Genomic DNA, 20,382 nt, shown 5'->3' on the forward strand with positions numbered 1-20,382 from the left:
TTTGGGTTGGAAGGGACCTTAAAGATCATCTAGTTCCAACCCCCTGCCACAGGCAGGGACACCTTCCACTAGCCCAGGTTGCTCAAAGCCCCATCCAGCCTGGCCTTGGACACTTACAGGGAGGGGGCATCCACAGCTTCTCTGGGTTCCAGTGCCTCACTACCCTCATATGAAGGATTTCTTCCTTACATCTAATTGAAATTCACACTCTTTGAGTTTAAAGCCATTATCCCTTGTCAACTGACATCAGATGAGTTTCATTTCACAAAAGAGACTCATCTGCTGACCCAGGAGATAGAAGATAGAATGCTCATTAAAAAGTCTTTTGACATCTCCATTCCTAACCAGTCATGTCCCCTACATCTATGTTTCTGCTCTGGAGCCTGCGTCCACGGTGCTGGCATCCAAGCAGTCTTACACAATTAGTCACAGGCATACAAAAAGATTTAAGGATCGTGAGATTAGAAACCTCTGTAGCTAAATGGCAAATGAGAAGGAGGCTGGACAATGCAGACATTTTAAGAAATGTTAAGGCTCTGTTCTCAGGCCAGAGCAACCTAATTCTGGGGCTGGATGTGCTGTGGAGTCTCACAGTTGAGCATCCTGATATCTCTACCCCTGGGAACAGAGCAGGATTATATGCTACTGAAGGAAAGGGAACCACTGCCACAAAACATTTCACTGTTATTTTGGAACAAAAAGGACTGGTGTAGGTACCTAATGCTTCATGACTCTGGACAGGAGGCAAGTACCTAAAATCCCTGAGTACATGTCCTGACACAAGCCTGGCAGCTTTCCTTACTGGGCACCACAGGACATTCCCTTTGCAAAGCCTCTCCTCAGCAGCCTGCTCAGTCCTGCCAGGAGCTAGGTCCCACACCAGCAGCTCTAACACACAAGAAACCAGAGGTAGGCCAGTACACCTTGCGAGAAAAGGGCTAGAAGACATGAATAAATTTCATTCCACAGATACTTGGAGAATGATTCAAAAAGCCAACAAGTGTAAGCTTCTCTAATGCAAACATCCCACTGCCGCCTTCTTACTCATACACTGGCACTTGCTCCACATGTTCATCCATCTTCACTTTCAACAGAAAACAAAGTTCTTTCAGATTTTATTCTAAAAGATTAATGTTTTTACCATGCTGTTTCTCAAGACACCTCTGTGGGGTCATTTGCCATTTTACTAGTGTAACTGTGAAGTACCCGGTTACAAAATAAAAAAAGCTGGAAGTTCAGTGACCCAACTTCCCATCATCAACACAAGTATGTGCTTGTATCAAGCACATAAATGCGGTGTGTTACATGTTGGAGGATCCTGATGGAAGTTTCAGATAAAGTGGAATCCATCACAAATTTAATTAATAGCTAGTCCCCTAACCATTTACTCTTCTCTCTCAATGACCACGACACTGACCATGTGAGATGGTCAATGTTAATAAATATAATACTAACAAAGGAATCACCGAGTACCTCAAGCCTCTGTAAATACATATACATTACATATAAACATAAGGAGAGGTTTTAGCTAGACAGATGGCCAGACAGATACACAGGGTTAAGTTCTTCAAGTGTAAATAAAACCAGTATCATTGCTTCAGCTTTATGCAGATGGCTAAAGTTACAGGTATTTATGCAGCGAAACACAATGAAGCAATTAGGACTACAAATGGAATTCTTTCAAAATGAAATTTGGCCAAATGTTAAATATTTGCCTTAATTACACCAATAATCTCTAGCTGAAATAAATGGAATGATAAAGGCAAAATATGACCAGATAAAGGAAATTAAACTGTGCTTTCTCTTAGTTAGGCTTATGTAATCTCATCAGTTTACATAGTTTAGAGGTAGAGGAACAGGTTAAATGTAGAAACCTTTTATGTATTTCATTTCAGTCAAAATACCATTCAGCAGTAAAATGCAAATGTTTATGTGATAATCACCTAAAATGTATCAAGTACAACAATAAAAACCTCAGCAGTTCTGACCGATTGACTTTGAAATATAAATAATCTACTCAGGAAAGTCCCAACTTCACCCCAGCCCACTCAGTCTTCACCTCATAGTTTAAGGATTTTTCAGTATATTATATAGTTAATCATGACCATGTTGCAATCATTAGGCATTAAAATCACTGAAGTTTGAGAGATGTAAAGGATTCTCACACAGTAGCAGCTGACATTCCAATCAATGTCCTGACACTGCAGAGCCATGGGTAGCATCCAACAAGGAACTTCAAAATACTAGGGGCAGAACAGCTCAGCTGTTTTACCTGCTTGAGCCTTGAATGCATGTCAGTCAGCTGCAAAAACTGTTGGGGTTTTGTTTATTTTATTTAGAAATACTAGAATAAGGTGTGGTATTGGTCATCCTCAGCCCTTCTATTTTGAAGGAAAGAAAATGAAACAAAACGTGGCATTGTATCTCTGAAGGAAACAATGCTACCATAATATGCAACATGTCTGGTTTCAATCTCCTGCCAGATTTATTCAGCATCATTAAAAATAAATGATAACTCTGAGAGAAAATACAGAGGCAAACAAATAAAAGCAGATACTTACATTGTGCTTATTATCTTTTAAAATATTCTAATTGTAGATGAAAGTAGGTGGTAACAAATAACATCATATTTAACTGTTTAACACACAATCTCTTTAATAAAGGTGCCTTTCCACACACAGCCAGACTTCCACTTTGCGCTGGTGTAACTCACAGCTGAATGCCGACCTGTGCTCTTTCTTTTCACTACTCCCTCCAGACTTCTATAGTCCTTCATGCAACAGCAGCAGCAACAAAAAGGAAACAGCAAACCCCTTCCTGTGACAAGGCTCTGCCATGTTCGGTCACACCTATTGTTCCCCCGAGCAATGGTGCAGAACATCTGCCACCCTCCTGGCCACTGTGGCAACTTACCAGGAAACTGAGGGGCAAAACTCATTTGCATGTGCATGTAAAAAACGCACACTGATTTGAATTAGAGGAAAATTAAAAGGAAAATAAAAAAGAAGAGTTCTTATTATGGACAGCTCAGATATGTTTAGAGCTATAAAACCTCTGAGGAAGAAGAAAGGACAAAATGCTAAAAAGAAAGCTGACGCCACTTGTCTAAAATCAACATGCATGAAGGCATTGAATACTGTCTGGAGTAGCTGTATATGCTGCAGGCTCGTGCATGTTAGTTTACTATATAAAATTAGCAATGGAAAAGAGATGCTCTCTGCTTAGCTTGTCTCCAGGAGAAAATATTTCATACTTAATCTGAAGGACTCCAACCCCTCTGGGAAGCAGAGCCAGTAAGAAAGTTCTGTGATTCATCTTCAACTCTTATTTTCCAAATTTCACAGATACTGAACTCACAGAATTCCTTCCCTTTGCCAGATGAGTTTTTGCTGGCAACAAAAGGTTCCCTGCTCCCTCCTCATATTCATTTCAGTAGTTAATTATTTATTTCCCTGACTCCCGTCGCATAGCCCTGTGGAGTTATGCTAGCTGCCAGCCTGTCACAAGTCATACTTGCCCTGACATGGGAGGAGAGCAGTCATTCAGAATTGTGCACTCCCATAGCAGGCTCTGCCATGGCACTCCACCTGGAGCAGCTCTCCATTCTACTCTGAAACATCTCTGATCAAAGACTGTCACTTCAGGTAGTTCCCACAACTGAGGTGTGGAAGAGCAGCCTTCAGGGAGGGTATATGCACAAGAATTTCACCCTCCCTCCATTTACACAGCTGCACAGGGCACAGCCCATGGCCTGTTCCTCTGACTGTACCTACTGGCACACCATCCTGCCAGGTTTCCTTAGTCATACAGGTCCTGTGTGGCGAGGGCACACTTCACCCATCCTGTGCCTACGACACTGGTGATCTGCACAACAAGCAAACCTGGTTTTCAAGCCTGACCCTTAAAAAAGCACAGATGTCCCCAAGGAGTCCAGCTCACACTAGTGAAACTCCAACAACACAGCTGCAATAGAATGAGTCTTTCATCTGTCATACTGTCACAAATCAAAGCAAAAGCCAATTGAGGAAAACCTCAAAAAGCATGGTAGAGGGCAAAAACTCATCCTCAACCACTTGTATTACTGGACAAATACATGAAAAGAACATTATAATGATCCCTAAAGCAAGTACTGAACACCCTGGAAGTTCCAAGTGATTAATAGCACTATGCACCCAATGAAAAGTGCATTGTTACTGACACACATCAGAAAGTTTCCTGTATTCAGGGGAACAGAATTACAAGACCATTACTGGACAGATCCTCCTAAAGGTCCATAAAGAGTAAGTAGCCTGTAAAATGAATAATAGGAAAACATATAAAAACAACTGTTTTTTTTTTAATTTGCTTTGCAGTTCTATTTAAAACATTTTCTATAATGCATAAGAGCACACAGTGTTTATTATTTTGAGCCAAAATGCATTCTTCCACCTGTGCTGCATCTACAGTGAAAGACCTGAAACTCACGCTATCTCTGAACATATCTGTTCAGTCTTTACTTAGATACAACGGAAATCTCAAAAACATCCCAGCTAAAAAAGTTTCTTGAATCTTGTCCTGGTTTTGGCTGGGATAGAGTTAATTTTCTTCTTGGTAGCTAGTGCAGTGTTGTGTTTTGGCTTGGTACTTCATTACCAGCTGGTGTTAAACCATGACAAACCTAAATCAGGTTTACAAATCTAAATAAGCTGCAGTTGCAATTATTTCAGCAGTGATTTTTTTTCTAGCCACCCACATATTAGACACCAAAAAGAGAATAACAAACAGCAATTAACAGGTGATCACTCTGATTAGCAGTCTGAGCACCTATTGTTATTCTGGTGAAACTTCCCAAGATTCACAACAAGCACTTCAGGATATACACATAATCTGAAGAGAACTGGGAAACACGTGATCTATAGCTGCTCTATGGTGTTAACCTGCACAGTACAGTTGTTTAATACAAACTATTCCACATCTGTCTGCTTCAACAATGTGAATGCAACAGACGCCAGTTTTTGTCAGAATAAATCAGTATGCAGAGCACCTCTGGAAAGCAAAAGGCCAGAATAAAGAAGGGTGGAAAATGACAAGTTGGGAAGGAATGGAAAGACAATTGTAAGGAGCCTATGCTCTCCAGTGACACAGCCGAAACAGAAACAGCACAGCCAGGGTTGGTGTGAAACCTTCACTAACGCCTGCAGACTGAAGTCACCATTATCTCTTAAGGGGGAGTGCAAAAGTGGTATTTTCTGTGGTACAAGATCCCCCTTGTGTCAGAGGGATCCTGTGGGCACATCTATGCTGCAGACAGGCAAGTCTTGTGTCAAGCTCACCTTAGCACTGAAAAGAGACCACTCTTGTGTCTTGGCTAGTGCCTTTGTTCAGGGGGTTGCACCACACGCAAACCTGCGACTCGAGTGCCCCACTGCTGAGAACACCTGTTTGCTATGCAGGAAAACTTTTCCTCTATCACTTTGGGCATCTCTGCCCCATTTTTGTGTCATCCCCCGGCCCTCAATATGAGCCATTCCCAAATAATGTAATTTATATCTCACTTTATCAGTTTCCATGAAACTTGTCCTTACCTGTCACCTAAACAAATAACGTGTAATTTCACTTTGGTATGTAACTAATCATGCATATATTAAACTATTCCATTATAAATCAATGAAGATAACATACTGCATTTATGCTTAGCTTTACTCCAAACTTCCTTAACAAGACGAATATAGTTATAGACAGGTCCTCAGTGCTACACATTGGCACAAATTTACTGAATTCCATGGCACTTTGTCAGTTTAAATTAGCTGAGAATATGGTAACAATATTACAGCACATAAAGTACAAGAGAGAATTAACTTGGGACAAAATACAGATGGGAATACACTGTAAGCAGCCAGAGTAATGAGAAATGCACATTAATACCAGAAATTCATAATGATTTGCTCAGCACTTACGTCAAAAGTTCTGCAGACATTACGTACGCTGAAATATGCTGTAAGCATGCTTTAGAACTTGCCACGCCAGACAAGACATGCCACCTTTCACAGTGGCCTTTTGCTGTCTAAACTCTCAAGTTACTGAACACTGATTTAGTGTTTACCAAATTACTGAATTCTGATTTAGTGCTAAATTCTTAATTTAGTCTTTAAAAATACATGTGCACAAAGTTCAGGTCAAGCTGACCCTCCAGAGTTGACAAAATTGACAAGGGGCTTCTAATAAATGGATTCAGCCTTGGGAAGGATGGAAGACAAAGAACAGATGACAAAAAGAACGTAATTATCTAAGAAAGAAGCCTTCAAGGGAGAAAGTTCTGGCCACATGAGAAGTCAAGCTGGTAGGGGGTTGCAGCCCACATACATCAACAGAAAATTAGTTGAAAGTAGGACAAAGGTAATTGTGGCAGTGGGAGATCACGACCTCTGACTCAAATAGCGCCCTGGAAATAGCAGTGCTATCTGAGGGTGCATGCTAATCTGCATTAGAAGCAAGAAACTTGTAACCAATTGTGTCTGTGAATGACAATGAATATGCAATGTACTATGAATATGCAACACTTTACTGTATATATAATGTGTACCCTCAAGCAGCTTGGTGTGCATTTTAGGAGGAAAAATCTCCCCTGCACCTAGCACTGCGATAAACCAATGTCAGCTTTCTAAACTATCACTTTGTTTGGCGAGTTTTCTTGGTTATGATTTTCAGTAACACTTTCAAACACTTGACCCACTGTGCTGTTGTCTGGTTATGCCTTACTAATAGGGGAAGTAAGAAAGGACTCTGTAGCAAGGGTAAAGCTTTTGCTGACCCTAAATGATGGTTGGTTTCATAGAATCATAGTCATTTAGGTTGGAAAAGACCTTGCAGATGATCTCAAGTCCAACCATTAACCCAGGACTGCCAATACCACTAAACCATGTTGCTAAGCACCGCATCTATAAGTCTTTTAAATACCTCCAGGGCTGGTGATTCCATCTCCATGGGCAGCACATGCCAATACCTGACAACCCTTTTGGAGAAGAATCTTTCCCTAATACCCGATACAAACCTTCCATGATACAACTTGAGGCCATTTCCTCTTGTCCTAACATTTGTTTCTTGGGAGAAGAGACTGACACCCACCTTGCCACAATCTCCTCTTAGGTAGCTGTAGAGAGCAGTAAGATCCTGCTCTGAGTCTCCCCTCCAGAGTAAACACCCCCAGTTCCTTCAGCTGCTCCTCAGAAGACCTGTGCTCTGGACCCTTCACCAGCTTCATTGCCCTTCTCTGGACACGCCCCACCACCTCAGTGTCCCTCTTGCAGTGAGGGCCCGAGGCTGAACACAGGAGTCGAGGGGCGGCACCACCAGTGCCCAGTGCAGGGGGATGATCACTGCCCTGGTCCTGCTGGCCACGCTGTTTCCCATACAAGCCAGGATGCTGTTGGCCACCTTGGCCGCCTGGGCACACACTGCTGGCTCGTGTTCAGCCAGCTGCCGACCAGCACCCTCAGGTCCTTTTCTGCTCAACAGCTTTCCAGCTGCCCTTCCCCCAGCACTGAGCCTGGTTGAACCTCACACAACTGGCCTGGGCCCATCGCTCCAGCCTGCCCAGACCCCTCTGCAGAGCCTCCTGCCCTACAGCGGATCAACGCTCCCCCCAGCTGGGGGTCACCTGCAAACTCTCTGAGGGGACACTCCATCCCCTCGTACAGGCTGTCGATAAAGCTATTAAACAGAACCGGCCCCAGCACGGAGCCCTGCGGAACACCACTGGTGACCCCTCGCCAGCTGGATGTAACTCCATCCCCCACCACGCTCGGGGCTCGGCCAGCCAGCCAGCTTTATACCCGGCGCAGAGTGCACCTGTCCAGGCCACGAGCAGCCAGTGTCTCCAGGAGAATGCTGTGGGAGATGGCGTCAAAGGCTTCACTAAAGTCCAGGTAGACAACATCCACAGCCTTTCCCTCATCCACTAGGCAGGTGTTATCCTGTCATAGAAGGAGATGAGGCTGGTTTGGCAGGACCTGCCTTTCACAAACCCGTGCTGGCTGGGCCTGATCCCCTGGCTGTCCTGCACATGCCACGTGATGGCACTCAGGATGATCTGCTCCATGACCTTCCCCAGCGCCGAGGTCAGGCTGACAGGCCTGTAGTTCCCCAGATCCTCCTTCCTGCCTTTCTTGTAGATGAACCACACTGGCTAACATCCAGTCTTCCGGGATCTCTCCAGTTTGCCAGCACTGTTGATAAACGATGGAGAGCGGCTTGGTGAGCTCCTCTGCCAGCTCCCTTGGTACCCTCTGGTGGAACCCATCTGGCCACACAGACAGGTGCATGTCTAAGTTTGTGTCCTCTATGAGCAAAACCAACAGCTTTTATAACTTTTATCCTGACTCATGTAACTCCAACTGCTGTTCTGCTCATGGACAGAAAATGCCTACTCCTTATTAGCACAGTGGGAGGTCAGTGTCTTCCACACACCCATGCCTGCCTTGAAGCCAGACACTGCTAAATGTAAAGGCTATTTACACTCCGTATCTCTGTGTTTGTTGTCCTTGGCAAAGGTCAGTTTTTAGCTGAACTGCAGGATGAATGTGTTTCTTCATGCCTTAAATAAAGGCATACATTTTTATGAAGTAGTATTTTTTAATAGCTACTTATTAATGTTTATACACAGAAACAGTATAGTAAGGAATTACTCATCAAAAGAGGGACAATCTAAAACAAGTAAAAGCTTACAAGTAGAATATAAATTCAGGTACAGAAAGAGCCTGGAGTCTCCCTGCACTCATCTGCTCCCTACCGTGTAGTTCATGGGGAGAATTTATTTCTTTTAATTCACTATATATAGCTAAAACCAAATAAATACTAGAATTTCTCAAAATTTGTCATTTTAAATATGAACACCAAACCAAATAAGTAAAATGTAACAGGTAAAACATGGAATTTTTAAATGTCCTTAGATTACCCACAAAATACTTTAAGATGAAGAACTAAACTGGTAGCTGCTAATCCCATTCAATTTTACTTCAGTAATGAATATCAAACAGCTTTAACCAACACTTAAGTTTGCTGTAAAAATTCCATAAATAGCTAAACCTGGCACAGGGAACATGTAGAAAGCAGGACTTATGCCAAAGGCAGTGCTGCTCTTGTATTCTACAGATACTAAAAAAAAGAAAAAGTATGTGCACATAGGTCTGCTGAAGGCAAGACAGCTTACATCTTTGGTCAGCTGATGATTGCGACTCCTCACTTCATACTCTAGAGACCAATACTAAACTAATTTACAATTTCTGTTGGTTTGACTGAACAGAACCAGTGTATGCCCAAGGAGATTGTGGCAGAGGGTATGTTCCTCCTGTTGCCACCTAAACAGCCAGTTTCGATTTCACTGTTCTTGTCATCCACTAAAACATGACTCCTTCTTCAACATAGGCCTACAAAATCCTCCAACTGAAATTCTATGCCAAGCCTAACAAGCCTTGTTCTATAGGATGGTTAAAAGTCTTTGCAGCAAAATAATTCTACAGCACTATACCTTCCTAAAAGAAAATAATTAATAAGCTTGGTTTTCAGCTGCAAATCCATTAAAGCTACAAACATGTATGAAAGGTTTCATGTAACATTCATAGAACCATCCTAAACCAGCAGACTATGCAATTCCCTGCCTATAAGGGAAAGCCACTGATAGTGCTTATAATCGCTGCACTAAGGCGTTAACCAAATATGTTTTCCAGAATTTTTTAATATTTGAAAGTTAAATTTTTCAGTCTGACTGTAAAACTCTTTTTTTTTTTTTTTTAACGTTTCCATTTTTGCACAAATATATACTGAAATGATCTGATTTCACACAGTTTTGAACTGGACAAAGTCAACATTATCCTTTCAGGTGTTTTCACAGAATAGTTCTTGTGAAGAAATCACTATTTTTATTTCAACAAACAGTTATACCTACAAAAAACTCTGAATTTTGGGACTCAGCTGAAGAAAATGAAAAAAAAAAAACCCTAAAATAAAATATTCTACTGTTTGCAGAAAAGCTAATGACCTGGAATACCATGTCTAAGCCATAGCCTATTTTTTTCTACTTAAGAGCAAATGCTGTCTGTCACAAACACCTTATTGGGTAGAAACATGACAGCTGAACTTTGCAAACTAATCCTGCCTTCCAGCTTGGCTCTTAACATATGAAAAATTCTTACCTATAAACATAAAATGGCGCATTCATTTAAAGCAACAACATTTCAAGATGGCAACCTGTACAAGATGAAATGCAGAATGCTACACAGTTTGAAGGGAACTTACTCTTCATTACATACTGCTTTCCACAAATGGCACTCTCTTTTGGCAAACAGCACATTTCATTACACAGGAGACATGCTGTTGCCCCTTTATTTCTGATAAATGCCTGAAGGCTAGAAGGAGACATTTGGAGGTTTGCTAGTTTCTTTGAGCCTCCTCTCTGCCCCCAATTCTATGCACCAGACAGGCTCCTGCTGAGCACTACAGAAGTGTCCCCCAGAAGGAGTGATTCAGCTCAATCCTAACTGTCAGGACACACCACCGTTGTCTACAACAGCCAGGAGAAGCCAAAGCCTTCTACAGGGCTTACACAGCTCCTCTGCCTTCAAGCAAGCTATGGAAAAATACCTTCCAACCTTCACCCAAGCCTGTTTTCTGCCTGTTACCTTACATGAGCATGTACAAGACCATGACTTACTCTCACTGGATTACACCACGCCAACGGCACATATGATGGTGCTCAGCCCTTGCTGTAGAACACAACACCTGACATAAACATCACTGGAGATAATGAGTCCTCCCAGAAGTCTGACTCAGAAAAGCAACAGCTGTTTCCAGTCCTTAGGTAAGGCTCTTTCCCGCTCCTCCTCCCATAGAAATAGGTGGGATGCAACCTCATGTGAGCATGCAGAACGCTGTCAGGGGAAGGAGATGTTATTTCTGTGCCTTGTTTAGTCCCTCTTCCTTCAATGAGATTTTCTAGCTATTGCTGCACAGAATAGTAGGCTTATCTTAACGAGTCAATTTTACCCTGTTGAAAGGAGCTCCTTTTCCTCAGATGAGGCCAGTTCAATGAAACATTTGCAAAAATCTTCACCCTCCTGTAGGAAGGAAGACTCTAATTCTCATGAGCTGTCCTTTTAAGCAGGATTTCTTTACTGCCAAGGCAGAATTATACATTTAGAGTTTTCCTAGATTTACTCACATGCCATCCCTTTCTTAGTTTTAATTGTAACTAAAGTGAAGTCTTCCAGCAGTTTAAAATTTACTTTCCCTCTAGGTGCTGAAGCTTATTAAAGTAGGTATTTTGACTCTGAGTGATTAGACTCTGACTCAAATGAGAACTCATATTCTGTGCAGTAAGTAATCCATGGAAAAAATATGCCAACAGGTATCTTCAGCTCTTTATAAGCAATGAAAAATACAGGAAATTATTAGAGACTAACAGGAAAAGCCAGAAATGGCATTAGTCCCAGTACAGAGAAAAGTGAACTAAATTAATTTTGTCAGAGTCAACTCTGCTTTCAAATTTATTTGTCTTATTATATTAACACTTCAACAATGACATCCTACAGGGCTATTTTTGGTACTTAATATGTTAAAGTACAAGATGAAAGCAGAGGAAGAAGTTACTGAAAACGTTTTCTGTAAAGACTTTCAAGCACTCTTCCCAACGCTGTCCTAGTGAACCACTCAAACAACAGTGCATACATTTATAAGACAGAAACACCTGCAAAAAGATTGTGATGCTTTTTAAAAGTGCTAAGCAATGCACAGTAATACTGAGACCACTACAGGGTGTGGGAGTTCAGTACTTCTGAAAACTAGGCCATTCATTTAAGTGTCTACGAATAATTTTTTCTCACTGAAAAGTAGGCATTCACAGTTCGAATGTATTGTTCTCAGTACACAGTATGTAGTTCAAAGAGGACAGCCACTCACTTCATCAGACCAGTAAGAGACCTCCACAAGACCATACTCTGCCTGAAGTATGTGATTTTCACAAGATGCAATGATGGGGACTGTGTTAGTTTCAGAGAGCGCCGATTTTCTAAGAGCAAGGCAAGAAGGATCGGTCTGACACAGGACCATCAAAAAAAGCAAGAGTTCAGTAACATTGTGAGTAGAATGGTGTTGACTTTGCTTTTCACAAACCCTCAACACTGCACTTAATGAATTTTCTACTACAGTGTTCTACTGTAGTAGAATTAATTACAGTTCTACTGTAGAAGGATTAATCACTTGTTAAATCACACCTACTGAATTTCTTGTACTATCTACCAAAAAAATGTCTATAGGAATGTATGGGCAGGTTTCATGTATGTACTATGCTGTGCAAATATTAGAAGGTAGTGTAAAGTCAGAATAGGTATGTTAGCAGGAATTCTTAAAAAGGAAAATGCTTGCTTTAAAGAGATTTTAAAACTGAAACTTAACTAATAGCTAACACAAAATTATTTTTAAAAGCACCCAAGGCTGTATTCAACATTACTTCATGTACAGAATTTTTAATGAAGAAATGAAGATCACAATGCTTGCCATGTTATGTCTAAATGAGATTCCTGTCTCGTATCACAGATTTCTCTCCCAGGAAATGGTGCAGTTCCAGCAAAAAATGTTAAGCCATATTTGATAGTAAAGTTAAAATTAAAAGACAATGTACAATCTTCCAGGCATTCTGAAATAGCAGTAAACAGATGACTATGTACAAGCTTTATCTAGTTTTCACCCCTCTCTGGCTGTAGAGGTAGATTTTAGGAATGTAATTACCTGTTTAATAACCTAAACACAAAGTTCAGCACAGCCATCAGCAACAGAAGATGGACTGTACTTGTGCCAGCCCTTCCCAAGCCCTGTACAAACCTGATTCCAGTTAAACTAAAACCATTCAGAGCAATGGATTGCATGAAAATTATCTTATCTTCTTAAGTCACACTTTCATGGACACCTTCATTTATATAAACGACCACTGATTCTAAAACAACAGTCCAGCCTTCTCTTCCCAAACCTTGCATTGCCAGCAAATACACTGCTACGCAGTGAACCCAACAAAGGAGCTAGGTTAAAGCCAACCTATCCAAAAAAGGCTGCTCTTAAACTAGGTCATTTTGGAAAGAACAAAATGAAAATGTTCAGAAAAGTGTTACATTTTGATGTTTTCTGATTAACCTAATTTTATGTTTTGGCTTAAAAAATGTTTTTAAGTCCTCTCTCTCCTTTTCTGCTACAGTATATATAAATAGAACACAAATTTTAAGATAAAAACACACATCAATTAGCTCCAAACCATTTTTCTTCACAGTTTATTTTGTACTGAAGACTTTCAGCACTATCAGAGTGACATCAGACTTTCAAAATTATTCACCAAATGGAATCTCCTATGTAGGCATTTTTATTACATTCACGTAAGTAGCAAGAGGGCATACCACTAAAGGGGGAAAAAAGGTTATCTGTATCTATCATAAAGTGGTTCAAACACCTGGTGGACATAATGTGATAGGACTTCAGCCAATGGTTTTCATCTCTAGCTATAGAAAGCCACAAAGAATTTAGTTACTCTTTCAGTGGCACAGCTCTGCAGCTGTGAAGTATTTCACTGCTACAGCGAGGTGGGAATTAATTTATCGATTTACATGTGAATTTCTGATACTTTCTGATACTACAACCTTAAGCACTACGTATACCTCTTGAACAGAAAACAAAAAGCCAAATATTCAAAATCAAAACAGCCCAAGTTAACAATCTGTCATTATCTTAAGCAAAAGTAAACGACTAATTCAGACTAAAATTAAACTTTCCTAGCTTCTTTGGAACTGCCGTTGTTATTATCACCGTGTTAACGCATACAAAGCAGAACACAAGAGTCCACTGTAAAATAGGAGATGGAAATTTTGCTAACAAAATTAATCTGTTTGTTCAGTTCTTACAGGTCTTATGTAGTTTCTTCACAGTATGCTGCAGTATTAAATCTGTTTGCATGCGCAGCCTTATTGGCATTGTCCCTCGCTGCCAATGAGAGTTAAGTACATATTTGAATGAGTAAGTATGCTAAGACTGATATGATGTCCTTATTTAGCCTTAGGGGAAAAAAAAAAAAAGGTGTGTATGAGAAAAACACTAAAAAAAGGAAACATCTTTTTTTCAGGACAACCAAGCACTGCTTCTATGTAAACCATGCCAAATTACATCTAAAGTGAAAACAACTTCAGGGCATCACACATTTTTATTTGAAAGGTGACAAATCAGCAGTTCTGTTCAGTCTGCATAGTTCTGGAGGAGCAATGTGTCATACAGGGCAGAAAACAGCAAAAAGGAAACAAAAAGTTCTTTTTTAAAAAAAAAGATAACTTCACATGTTCACATTTTAATATCCTTTTTACAACTTGTGGTAAAAAAGCCTAAATAATCCAGCCATTTCTGATATTCTGCCAGATGTAGTTAAAGGAGAGTAAATCTTGCACAGTCACAGCACCTGAATGAACACCTCACTTCATAAGAAAACTATTACCCTACTGATTGGCTTCTGACAATGAAATTAAAAATTATGAAACTGATGAACCATCTGTCCTATGTAGTGCCCACATTATGCACAGAGAAGTGCTTTCATGAATAAATTACTAATTACAACCTTCCCAAACAAGGAAGCATCTCTGCGGTGTCAAAAAACTAATAATTTGGAAGTGTGAACACAGTGCATTTAAAAAAAAAAAAAGGTACAGTGGAATACAGTCCAAAATTATTAACTAAACTACTGCAACTTTACTGTGGGAATACAAGTTAACTCCACTGAAGCAATGATAAATGTGCTCCAGATCAGGTCTATCTATCTGGATTGATTTGCAGCGTGGTTATGTACTACCTCAATATTTGAATAGCACTAATGTAGGAAGAGGCTCTGCAATCAATACAAGCAGCTGGGAAAAATCAGGAAGAGTCAGAGAAACTGGTCCCAAGAACAAAAATCTTCACACAGATAAACATTAACAATTTAAAGAACAAACACAAATAAACCTTAGGTCCTCATCATAACTGAAATAACACTGATACACTGACTTCCATGGGCTTACATTGATTTACCAAGAATCTGGCTCTGAGTTTTAAGAACACCGATAAATGGACTTAATGGGCACTAGAGGCAACTCCAGTATGCAGAGGAAAACCCCCAGTGATGTTTAACCTGCTAGTATTGTCACCTGCTTTTACTCAAGGGTAAGAGAAAGCTTCCTTCTCAAACAGAAAGCAAATTGCCTTCTTTGAAGGGTTTCTGCTCTTCCATCTAACCACTATGGGCAAAAGAAAGCTGTAATACTCGCCAACCTACAGGAACACCTAAAGGAAATAACACATAGAAATGGCTTAGCTGCAAGCACAGGTAATGAGTGCTAAGTACTGTAATCTTTCTTACATGCAGTCTCTACTCTTACTCATTAAATATGTTTCTTGGTTTGAACATCCATCCAGTGAACATCCACCGCTCTGCCCGTTACTCAAAAGCCTGTATTCCTGTCCATCTGAGAAACAAAGTAATAGGGCTGAGTATCTGAAGTAACTGGACAAGGCCTGTTGGCCGATACTCAAGCCTGTGATCTTGAGCTAACAGAGGTTCTGTCATACAGTGAAAATTTCTGAGTGCAAGCCAAAAAATGGGGTCAACACTCAGGAAGTCCACAGCTGCAGCAGTGGCAGTAAGGAAAAACTGATGGCCAAATGCAAGAAAAAGATCCTCAGACAGCCTTGTACCCTCCTAAGCTGTTACCATGTGCAAGTCACTGCTGTTGACCCTGTACTGGAGACTTACCCGAATACAGCATACAGCGCAGAATAGCTGCTGCTCAGCCAGCACCTTCTCTAAGTAGGCACCACCGCTGTGAGAAACTTAAGTTTGCCCCTTAATAGTTAAGGCTTCAGGTTTTCGTTTTATGTACTTCACAAGAGCCCTTGTTACCATAAACCGCCACTCAGTACACCACTGTACACTAAGAATACTGTATAATGTTTTTTGAAATCACAATACAAACAAGCAGAGAACATGAAACCCTTATCTAAAAGGATGCTTGTTAAGTGTCCTCAAAACGTGAAAAGGAAAGTGAAATTTCAGTATGTTCCAAGTAACAACCCACATTTCTATAAACATAACATTTGTTTCTCAATTCAGCTTGAATTTTCAAGGTCCTAAAACTAGCTGCCAGCCAACAGTTTCCTAAGCAAGTGCTGACCCCAGTTAAAATTCAAAGCTGAAGGATCTAAGGTCCTCTTCCGTTTCTCGCTGTAGAAGTGATGACGTTTTGTTTCAACATTTATAACCCAGTTTGTTTCCCAATCAGTTGTGCCCTCCGGCTTTTTACTTCATTCAGCTTGGAAAATAGAAACAATAGACAGGTTTCACTTCCTGGTTTCTTGCTGCAATATTTGGTTTAGAAAACAGTGCAAAGTAACTTTCTAATTCAGTCGCTTTAAGGACATAATAAATAATACTTCTGTCAGACAATTTTTACCCTATCAAGCCTTTAAAAATTGTATTTTAAAACCCAACCAAAACAAAACATATACTAAATCCCTAATGAAAGAGTATACTACAAACAACCTAAAAATGGCTTCAGTTCTCAGCTACTGGGTGAACTATTCTGCTCCACTGAAAATGACAGAAATTGTCTTCTCGTTTAGTAGGAAGAAGCAGGGTAGTGTGGTGGGAAAGCATTTTTCTGAGCAATCTTGCAGGCTGGGTCCAACTGGGAGACTGGTCCTGAAGCCAGACCCAGAGGCACGCATACGGGAGAACTGATGCCTGTGGGAGTGCTACCTACACAAAACCAAACCAAGACTTCCCGCCAAGTCTAATAAAATTCAGCTAAAAGGTAAGAGAATGACATAGCATTACAGTGTTAACACCTCATTAGCAAAAGGTATCTAAGAATCTGGGAAACAAAAAGGATGTGTTCAAGCTTTACATGTATTTCCTTTTGCAAACAAACATAACAAATGCTGAAATACAATTTAAAAACATGTACATGCGCAACCCAGTTTATAACCAAAAGCTAAGACCACTCAGAAATAATGTTTGTGCTACCAATTCCATAAACACATTTTTTAGCCTTATAAGCTATACTGACATTTCACTTAACATCTCAGGAATTTGATTTGGTCAATTGCAGACAGTCTTGCATCTGTCATGGGACTAAATATGGCTCTCATGTAAGAGAGTAAGGTGCTGATGTGAAATCTGGCCTACTTGCTATTAAAATCTTAACTTTTCCCAGTTTTTTAACATGAATTAGCTCTATATCATATGTTGATGCCTTTACTGTGTTTCTGTTAACGTACAGCAGAAATTCTATGACCTACATAAATTTAAAATAAAGAGAAACAATGAAGCTGCACAGAGCAGTGCTCAGAGGAATGAGGCTGACAACTACGGATCACCTTTCTGATCACCTCCATCGCCACTTCTCAGTTTACGTTTCTGTGAGGCAGATTATTTACTGATCCTCCTTGCAAAAGGAAGAAAACAAAACAGCCTGCCACGGTATCGAACCACCGCACCTCAGAAACTGAAGAGATTCATTACTGTAAAAAAAAGTACCTTTTGGAGCCTCCAGTATAGGTGAAGGTAAAGGTGGCGTCTGAGTACCTGAAATCTGAAAGACCAAAAGCTGCGTTATTACAACTTGTCTTTTATTTTGGCCGAAACAGCCGCGGTTTTATGGACCGGCATTCAGCGACCGACACGGGGGTGGGTGTCGGGGTGTCAGGGTGTATCAGAGGAAATGCATCTCCCCCCCAGCCGCTCGCAACAAGTGCCCGGTGCTATGGCAACGGCAGAGATTTCAATTGTCAGAAACGGCAACAGGCAGCCGCGAGCCGGGCTCCTGCGACGGCTCGTCACGGCCGCCACCGCACCGGCACCGGCACCGGCGAGGAAGCCGCGAAACCCGCGGGGCGCGGGAGCGGGGAGGTATCTGCACGGAAACGGGGCTCGTTTGCCGCTGGCCATGCCGCCGGCCCTGAAGCCAGGCGGGCGGGCGGGGGTAAGGGCAGGCACCGAGGGGGGACAGGAGCCCGGCCGCCCCGAAAACAGCCTGGTAGCGGCCGCCGGAGCAAAAAAACACCAGGGCTGCGCTCGGCTGGGCGCTCACACCAGCAGCTGCGGGCTGCGTCAGGCGGCGGGGGGGCACGCACACGCACCCCCGCACACACTCACCCTCACCCACACCCACCCGCCTTGGCGTGTTCCCACCGCCACGCTCCCTGACTCGGGTTCCCCCCCACCCCCACTTCCCGGCCGGCTCCTGGTCTCATCTGCCCTCACATGCCCTCGGAAGGAGAGGAGGAGGAGGAGGATGAAGAAGGGGCTGAGGGCAGGCCGCCGCTCTCGGGAACGGCGGCGAAGGGCACGGGCAGCCGCGCCGCGCCGGCAGCGGGGTCTGGGGCGGGCGGCGCCGGCAGCCTCCGCGCCGCCAACCTGGCGCCCGGGAGGGAAACTCACCTGCAAACAGGCAGTCCTTCTCCGCCTTGCACTTTTGGATCACAACGTCAATATCCTTCTGAATCCTCTCTTGTCTTGAACACATCCCCATGAAATAAATCCCAGGGGAAAAAAAAAAGCAGCCTTTATTTCCACCCCACCCCACCCCCCGCGCTACCAGATTTTAAGTCAGTCCGGGAGATGGACCCCGGGGCTGGCGAGCAGGAGCCTCCCCGGCGGCCCGGAGGGATCCGCTCGGCCCGTTGGAGGACGGAGGAGGAAGGCGGCGGGAGCCGATGTTGCATGCCCAGATGTGCCCGCCCAGATGTGCCGCCGCTGCCGGCGAATGGCAATTTCCTCACAATGGATCCCGCGGAGTGTGGCGGCGGCGACACGGAATCCCCCCACCCCCCACGCCCTCTGTTTTTTTGGGGGTTGGTTGGCTGGTTTGGTCTTTTTTTGGAGGAGAGAGGAAGGAAGAAAAAAAAAGGGGGGGGGGGGGAGGGGGGGCCAAGCCGACCCGACCGCTCACATCCCTGCCCCTCCCGCCAGCAGCGGCGATCGCCGCGCAGCAGCAGCGCGGAGCCGGCGGCGGCGGCGCCCGCACCCGGTCCCTGGCGGCGCGGCGGGGCCGGCGCTGCTGCAGCGACGCCAAGCCGCAGACCCTCCCCTCGCTCCCGGCCCGGCACGTACGGCCCCCGCCGGCTCCCCGAGCGGAGGCGGCGCGGGGGAAGGAAAAGGCGGATGCACCGAGCCGGGCGGGCGGCGGGGTCGATGGCCGCGGGCCCGCCGCCGGCCCTCGCCTCCGCCCCCCGCCCCGGCCCCGGGCATAGGCTGCTGCCTCCTCTCGAGCAGCGGGGAAATGCAAATGCCAAGTGACCCGCGCCACGGGGCGGCTCCCGAGCGGGCACCGGGGAGGAAGCGGGCGGCGCCGCGCTGCGCAAGGCCGGCGGCGGGGCACGGCCAGGAGGGTCGGCGCCCGGCCGGGAGGGGGCCGCGGACCGGGGCAGCGGGACCCGCTCGCCCTTGGTGCCGCGGGGGCCGCCCCCCGTTCCGCGGCGCCCTCCCCCGGCAGCGCCCCCCGCCACCGCTGGCTCCCGGCGGGGCGGGCGCTGCGGGCGGCCCGCTGCGGCTCTGCGCGCCCCTCCGCCCCCGCGGCGGCCGCGCTCCTCCCTGACACCGCGGGCGGGCGGCGGCCAGGGTCGCCGTGGGCAGAGCTCCTCCGCCTGCCCCTTCACCGGTCAGAAGCCCGGCAGCCCACCCTTTCGCACCGGGTGCCCGCCTGTCTCCGCCTCCGTCGGACAGACGGGGATGCGTGGCCATGGGAACAGTAAAACGGGAGTTAACGTGTTTGTAGTCACCCTCTGACCGCCGAGGGTTTCCGTTGCGCTCCTCGCCCCCTCGGCCTCCAGCAAAGCTGCGAGCTCCGGGCGAGGACGCGGGCTGCCGGTACAGTGCCTAGCAGTCGGCGTAATGCAATACGAGTAATGACCGTATTAAAAACTCAGGAGGAATGTTCCTCATTGGTTCCTAAAAACAAAACATAAAACCGGGAGCGAATGTAGTAGAAACAGATTTGATTTTAAAAATGGAAAGCCTGTTCACAATACTAAGTTTTTACGTATTCACCCAGCTCTAAACAGCGACCGTGGATTATCCATTATTGAGCTCTGCCATTCCGCTGTTTTTGTTAAGCAAGTATATGTTATGTTAGCCATGTAATGTTAATTTCAAACACAGGGAACAAATGCACTCATCACTGTCTTACGGGCTCTTAAGTGGAAATAGCTAAACAAGTGAGGATAAAAAGATTCCATATTTATTCCTGCCTTGGTAAGATTTTGTGTGTGAAAGAGGGAGAAGAAGGGAAATTACAATCCATCATGTGATAGGACTCTGTGCCCTTAAGAAAGTAACTATATCTATGAAGG

The 20,382-nt window shown here is 43.9% G+C and overlaps 1 protein-coding gene across 1 annotated transcript in view; it reads right to left on the bottom strand.

Moving 5' to 3' along the window:
- PARP8 (poly(ADP-ribose) polymerase family member 8) overlaps positions 1-19,087 on the bottom strand; it is a 131,199-nt gene extending 112,112 nt beyond the window's left edge. Inside the window, exons 1-2 of the mRNA XM_037374019.1 lie at positions 18,473-19,087; positions 17,570-17,624 (exon numbers count right to left, since the gene is read on the bottom strand). Of these exons, the coding sequence (XP_037229916.1) occupies positions 17,570-17,624; positions 18,473-18,563 (146 nt within the window). The 5' untranslated portion in view covers positions 18,564-19,087. The remainder of the gene's footprint in view (positions 1-17,569; positions 17,625-18,472) is intronic.
- Between the last annotated feature and the right edge of the window lie 1,295 nt (positions 19,088-20,382).

Source organism: Falco rusticolus, chromosome Z (genome assembly GCF_015220075.1).
Source record: "Falco rusticolus isolate bFalRus1 chromosome Z, bFalRus1.pri, whole genome shotgun sequence".
Classification (NCBI taxonomy): Eukaryota; Metazoa; Chordata; class Aves; order Falconiformes; family Falconidae; genus Falco; species Falco rusticolus.